The 6,878-nt window shown below is 50.8% G+C and overlaps 1 protein-coding gene across 1 annotated transcript; it reads left to right on the top strand.

The window, feature by feature from the left end:
- The first annotated feature begins 233 nt into the window (after positions 1-233).
- On the top strand, positions 234-6,657 carry H6PD (hexose-6-phosphate dehydrogenase/glucose 1-dehydrogenase). The gene is made up of 4 exons (XM_010170870.1): positions 234-884; positions 2,073-2,190; positions 4,375-4,644; positions 5,312-6,657. The coding sequence occupies exons 1-4, from the start codon at positions 258-260 to the stop codon at positions 6,655-6,657; spliced, it is 2,361 nt and encodes a 786-aa protein (XP_010169172.1). The 5' UTR covers positions 234-257.
- Positions 6,658-6,878: the final 221 nt, after the last annotated feature.

Below are 6,878 nucleotides of genomic sequence, written 5' to 3' on the forward strand. Positions count from 1 at the left end.
GGAACAGTCCTGGTGCTGCCGAAAGGCCGTAGGCACACGCTGCCTTCCGCTGCTTGGTTTCATAAGGAGGCTGCAGTGTTTTCACGAGCCCCAGTTTCTACTGTTGGGTGGAGGATCCAGGCAGAAGTCCCTGTCTCTTCAGCCATGGGAAAGCAGGTGCCTTGCATTGTGTTTTGCAGTGTTCTAACATGGATTGACAGATCTTCTTTTTTAATCCTGTCCTCTAGTGTTCCTGAATCTACTTCTTCTATCCCAAGATGCTGAGAAGAGTCCTGTGTACAGTGCTGTTCATGGGAGCCTTGCCATCACTGGCTGAAGCGTCCCAGGGCCACATCACAGTGGTCTTGCTGGGAGCCACAGGTGATTTGGCCAAGAAGTATTTGTGGCAGGGTCTATTCCAACTCTACATGGACCAAGTGAGCAGTGGGCACAGCTTCACTTTCCATGGGGCTGCACTGACAGCTCTGGAACCAGGGCAGAGGCTGATGTTTGATGTCCTGAAGAAGCTGACCTGTCCCCCAGATGAATCTCCTGACAGATGTGCTGTGCTCAAGGACCAATTCTTGAAGCTGAGCCAATACCACCAGCTGAAGACTGCCGAAAACTACACTGTGCTGAACAGAGAGATTGAGACACTGCTTCGCCAGGAGGGGCTGAAGGAGGCAGGAAGGATCTTCTACTTCTCAGTACCACCATTTGCCTACACAGAGATTGCCCGCCACATCAACAGCAGCTGCAGACCACCTCCAGGAGCCTGGTTGCGTGTGGTGCTGGAGAAACCTTTTGGCCATGATCTGGAGTCAGCTCAGCAGCTGGCTGCAGAGCTGACAGGCTTCTTCAGGGAAGAGGAGATGTACCGGGTGGACCACTACCTTGGCAAACAGGTGAGCAGCTTGCAGTGCACAGCCCCTGGCTGGGTTGAGGTGCCTAGTGGTTGGGAGGGTGTTGGGTGTCAGTTCTGCATCTAATGAAAGTGGTGTTCCCCTCAAATTCAGGCAGAGCCCCTGAGTGTGCTCCCAAGCCTCCATTTGCTTCTGGAGTCCTGTACTGTTATTCTTGACCTGTACTGTGCTGCTGTCCATCCTCTTACAGAGCAGAGGAGGTGTGCAGACCAAAGCAGGGCTTTCTCCTGTTAGGGTGATGAGGGTCCTCTCTCCAGAGAGAAGCCAGGGTATAGGGGTGAACTGTGTGTGTGCATGAAGGAGAGATGCAGCATTCATCTGGTCTTCTCACCAAGGTCAGGGCTTTGATTTCGCTGAATAAGCAACGCCCTTTCCCTCTGACAGTTCTCTCATCTCATTACACACAGGCCTCTCTGCTTAGCTGTGGCTTCTAGAAGCAGTTTTTAATTTGATATGATATGGAGCTGATGGGATGTTAGTTTTGTGGGATGCTTAGGAGAAGGTTTCTTCTTGCCCTGTGCTCCACTCAGGGCATGGAGGACTGGCTGCTCCAGGGACAGCTCAGGGCTCAGGATGTGGAGCTGCATTGTCCCAGAGGGAATGTGTTCAAGGACATGCCATCCTTGTTTTAGAGGGACATGAGGCCACATTTTGAAAGTAGCCTGTTCCAGCCATGTCACAGTGGCCAGATTTTACTCAGAAGGTTGCATGTCTAGCTGCAAGGAGAGCATCTTTACTAAAAGGGAGGATTTATTATCTTTTTTAAAAAATTTTTATTCTCCTAAAAAGAGCAGATAGCTTTAGTGGTGTAAGCATTTGATCTGATGTATTTCAGCACTTTGGAACTGTGTGTTAGTCCCAGGACGGTCTGACTCAGCCCTTTGTCCTTTGACGGATATAAACTGAGTGCCTTGCAGTTTGTAGTTCAGCCTTTTTCACATGAAACCTCAAAAAGACCTTTAATGTCTGCTCTGTACAGTCATTGGAGACCCCATTGTGTGTCGCTGCAGGCTCTCTTGCTGATTTTCTCTTCTCTGACCCACTCTGCTCTCTGCTGTGTGGCATGTCAGCTCGCACTGGACACATCCCAGTGCTGGATGGGGCAATGACGCTCTAGAGTTACTGTGGAAATCTTGTGAGTTGTTGGGTTTTTGTTTTTTCCCTTCACAGGCAGTAGCCCATATCCTGCCTTTTCGAGATCAGAATCGACAGTTTCTGGATCCAATTTGGAACCGACATCATGTGGAAAGAGTGGAGATTGTCTTGAAAGAGACTGTGGATGCTAAAGGTTGGTGAGGCAAGTGTGCAGAGCTAGGGTGAATGAGTGAGGAGAACTGGGAGCTTCATTAATCATGTGAAAGTGGCCCTTGAGGTAGTGCTGGTGCAGAAACAAGAGCAGATGAATGATATGTTGCTCCCTGGAAATAGAGAGGAACTGTCTTACAGTTCTTATGGTAGGGACTGACTCACTACCAGGGATGGCTGCTGTTTCCAGGAAAAGATTCCCATTGCAGTTCAGCTGGGAGCAGGGGCAGAGTCCCCCACCTTTTTCTGCTGCAGAGCTCTGGGAGCATTGCACCTCGCTCTCTATCCCAAACCTTGGTAAAAGGCCCTGGATTTGGAATTTATATAATCTAAGGCCCCTTCAGTTCAGTGCTCCAATAATCTGTTTGTTGTATCAACAATCCTTTTGTATTCCTGTCCTGTTAGCTTCCCAGCTCACGCTGAGGACACATTTGTGCTATTCTTTGGAAGATGCTCTTGCATTTTTTGCCTGGATGTTATTGATATCACTAGTTGGTGTCAGTACCTAGGTCAGTCTGTGTTTGTCTGCCTGTTTCCCTTCCGCTCTGTAGTAAGAAAGAGCATTGCAGAGGGAAAATCCAAGCCCAGAGTTTCTAGAGTAGGGCACCTGCTGAAGGCCACGGCTGCAATCCCTCCCTGCAGTGCTGCAGCATCCCCTCTGCAGTGCTCAGCATAAAGCGCTCTGGGCTGGACTGCCACCCGCAGCACTTCTTGGGATGTCAGGTGCCCTCAGTTCTGCAACATCAGGATCGCTTCTCCACTCACCTTACCTCCGCTTCTATCTTCCTCCCTCCCTCTCTTCCTTCCTCAACCACCACAAACTCAATTAATGCAACTTTATCAAACTTGGAGGAATCTTTGGTTTGGCAGCCCAGACCTCGCCTGGGCCTGTTTGTGGTGATGCACTGCAGAGAGATTTGGGGAGAGCAGCGCTGCCTGTACACAGCCCCAGCTCCACCCTGTGCCCTCCCCATTCTGAACAACTTTATAATGTTTCATTTGATTTCTTTTTTTTTTCCCCTGTGTGGCCTCAGCTGGCAGGCTGGCTCCCAGCAAGTCTGCAGCATTGATTATGTTAATGAATGTGCCTTTGCATTAGAGCAAGAGAGATAAATGTATCAATCAATAGGGGAAGCCTATAGCCGTGATGTAGTCTGCAGTGTGCAGCCTGCTGCTGCTGGGCTACAGAAAGGCGTCTGCTTCAGTCACTTTGTAAATGCATTGTCCTTCTCCCCTGTTCCCACCTGCAGAAGTCAGGCAGGGCAGGAGAAGCAGGGCTTTGTGCATGAAATTTTGTCTCTCAAGGGCATGGTCCAGCCAGAGCCTTCTGAGGACATGAAAACTAGGGAAAAAAGTGGTGCTCATTGCCAGGGCCCAGCTTCAGCTCTTCTGTGGACCTGGTGTGTAGCTATAGAGCTGTTGGGTCCCTGCTCTGACCCTGCTTTCTGGTTACTCTGTCCCAGCTTTTGTGTAGAACTGCACATTACAGGGAGTGCCAGGCCAAGTGCTGTGACCTGGGGACAGGAGTGTCAGGGAGAGGGTTATACAGGGGCCCTGCGTTGTGCTGTACATGAGAGGTTTGAGCTGGATATTGCTGCCGGTCACTGACCGCAGCTTCTGAAAGCACAAGCAGTCCAAGAAAGCAAAGCTGCTTTCTGCTCTGTGTGCTCAGGAAGTATCAGGCAGGAGCATTACTCCTGCTGGGTTTAGGCTCTGTGAGCACCCAAAAGGAGGATTATTTTGGGCTCTGTGGAGGATGAGCAGTCCTGTAGGAACCTTTTATCTTTTTTTTTAGTAGCAGAGACCTTTGGGAAGACCCTCTGGAGGGGAGGAAAGGCTTAGGATCATAGAATGGTTTGGGTTGAAAGGGTCTTTGGAAGATCATCTAGTCCAAACCCCCTTCCACAGGCAGGGATATCTTTCACTAGGTCAGGTTGCTCAAAGCCCTGTCCTGCCAGACCTTGAACACATCCAGTGATGGCACATCTACTTCTCTGAGCTTCATAGCTTCAAGTTAGTTGTTGGGCCATGAGAAGAGGAGCTTGGTGCAAACCAGTTAGGGTTTGTGCTCTTTCTTCTCCTTGTCACACATGTTATACATGCAGAGGGCAAGGCTGCAAGAAAACCACATCAGTTTACCAGTATCTTACCTCCTCTTTGTCCTCAGGCCGCACCAGTTTCTATGAGCAGTATGGAGTCATCCGGGATGTGCTGCAGAACCACCTCACCGAGGCCCTGATGTTCCTGACCATGGAGCTTCCAGCCAATGTGAGCAGGGCTGAAGAGGTTTTGCAGTGCAAGTTGCAGGCCTTCCAGTCCTTGCGAGGCCTGGAGAAAAACAGTGCCGTGTTGGGTCAGTATCAGGCATATGCCAGCCAAGTACAGGAGGAACTGCAGAAGGCACAAGACTACATCAGCACTACACCAACCTTTGCAGGTGAGAGTTTGGTCTGGGCCTTGGAGAGAGGAGTAGTGTAGAGCTTAGGAGAGCAGGAGATGTGAGTCCTTGCATGCTGATACCAGGTCTGTGCCTCTGGACCTCACTGCTGACACAGGGATATCTCCAGACATGGTAACTGGGAGCTGGAACAAGATAATACCATTGTCATGTTAGTGAACTAAGGATCCAGTGAATGGGAAGCTTTGCATAAGAGCTGAGTCCCATTATTCTTGGTAAGATCTCCGCATTATTTTTAGAAATGGCCTGCAAACTCCTTTGCCTTTCCATAATGTTGCTCTCTGCATCTGAGGGGTAAAGCACTGGCAGATCTCTGTGATTAGGAGACTACAAGGCTCTGGTCCTGGCTGTGCTGTGTCTCCTGAATGTTAAAGATTTTGTCTGAATCAAACTCGTTCTCAGAAACTGGTTTCCTGCAAGATGAAAGGAGACTAATCGAGTAGGGTACCTGGGAGGAAGCACAGCAGAGTAGCTGGAAAGCAGTTAGTCCAGTGATGCTGTGAAAGGGCTGAATGTGGACCAAGAGACACAATGGATGCCAAGATTTCTGTGAGCTAAGGAAGGAGAATGGTGGGTAGGTGATAGAGATCCCCTCAAATCTCCTGGCTGTTCAGGTTTAATTTGGCAGCTATCACTGTCATTTCAGGTGTGCTGATTCACAACGACAACCTGCGTTGGGAAGGGGTCCCTTTCCTCCTCACTTCTGGGAAAGCTCTGGATGAACGGGTAGGTTACGTCCGTGTTCTCTTCAAGAACCGGGCCTACTGCACTCAGAGTGAAACTCTGAGGGATGCAGGGCACAGCCAATGTAAAGCCAAGCAGATCATCTTCTACATTGGGCACGGCATACTCAACACCCCTGCAGTGCTTGTGAGCAGGAACCTTTTCAGGCCAGTCATGCCAGAAGGCAGTTGGAGAGAAGCAGTGGGTCAGTCGGACCTGCACATTTTTGGACAACCGTTGTCTGATTACTACGTGTACAGCCCTGTGAAAGAGAGAGATGCGTATTCTGTCCTCATCTCCAACATCTACCATGGCAGGAAGGATTTCTTCATTACCACTGAGAACCTGCTGGCCTCTTGGGGATTCTGGACACCACTGCTGGATAGCATTTCCCACCAGCCCTTACGCCTCTACCCCGGGGGTGTGGAGAACCAGCACCTCTTAGACTTTGAAATGGTGAGTGGGGAGGTGGCATTCACACTGGGAGAGCCAGTGGAACAAAGGCTGATGCCAGATGATTACAGGACAGTCCAGTCCAAATTTCGGCAAAGTCCCCTGGTGTCAGCATGGTCTGAGGACCTGATTTCCCAGCTGGCTTCTGACATCGAGAAGGCAGCAAGCAGGACTGTGGCGCGCTCTGGGCAGTTCCACCTGGCCCTCTCGGGTGGCTCGAGCCCAGTGGTCCTATTCCAGCGGCTGACAAGACACCATTATGCCTTCCCATGGAAGCACACCCACATCTGGCTGGTAGATGAACGCTGTGTTCCTCTCACTGACACTGAGTCCAACTTCTTCAGCTTGCACAACCACCTCCTCCAGAGTGTCAGGGTGCCCTACTTCAACGTCCACCCCATGCCTGTGCACTTGCACCAGCGGCTTTGTGTGGAAGAGGACAGAGGCACGGAGCTCTATGCCAAGGAGATCATGGCCCTGGTGGCCAATGCCAGCTTTGACCTGGTGCTGCTGGGGGTGGGCACTGATGGGCACACTGCCTCGCTCTTCCCCAGGTCTGAAAATGGCTTAGAAGGGGCTCAGACCGTAGTGCTGACTGAAAGCCCTGTTAAACCTCACCAAAGGATGAGCCTTAGCCTACCTCTCATCAACAGGGCCAGGCAGGTGTTTGTCCTGGTTTTGGGGAAGGGTAAGCACGACATCACCACCCTGCTCAGCAGAGTGGGCCACGAGCCAAGGAAATGGCCTATCTCGGGTGTCAGCCCCAGCTCTGGCCAGCTGGTGTGGTATGTGGACTATGAAGCTCTGCTTGGGTGATGCCGTCACAGTGTCTCTCCTCCCTTGTTTGCGTGGACCTTACAGCCTGGATTTTCCTACACAATGTCCATGTTTTTCTGTTGCCAGCAGCAGCTTCATCTCCTCTAATCTTCTGGGAAATCTGTGGCCTGCAGTGCCTCTGACATTTGAGCCCAGAAAGGAGCTCGGCTCAGTGTTCAGAGCCAAGTAAGAGCCAAGAGCCCAGTGCAGCATTTCTGGCT

The sequence above is a fragment of the Antrostomus carolinensis genome, unplaced genomic scaffold, assembly GCF_000700745.2.
Source record: "Antrostomus carolinensis isolate BGI_N321 unplaced genomic scaffold, ASM70074v2 scaffold21016, whole genome shotgun sequence".
In the NCBI taxonomy this organism is placed as follows: Eukaryota; Metazoa; Chordata; class Aves; order Caprimulgiformes; family Caprimulgidae; genus Antrostomus; species Antrostomus carolinensis.

Bases quoted from the DNA above. Each gene is read 5' to 3' on its own strand.
- H6PD (XM_010170870.1), top strand. From the start codon at position 258: ATGCTGAGAAGAGTCCTGTGTACAGTGCTGTTCATGGGAGCCTTGCCA. The intron at 885-2,072 runs GTGAGCAGCTTG...TTCCCTTCACAG, and splicing joins ACCACTACCTTGGCAAACAG to GCAGTAGCCCATATCCTGCC. The intron at 2,191-4,374 runs GTTGGTGAGGCA...CTTTGTCCTCAG, and splicing joins AGAGACTGTGGATGCTAAAG to GCCGCACCAGTTTCTATGAG.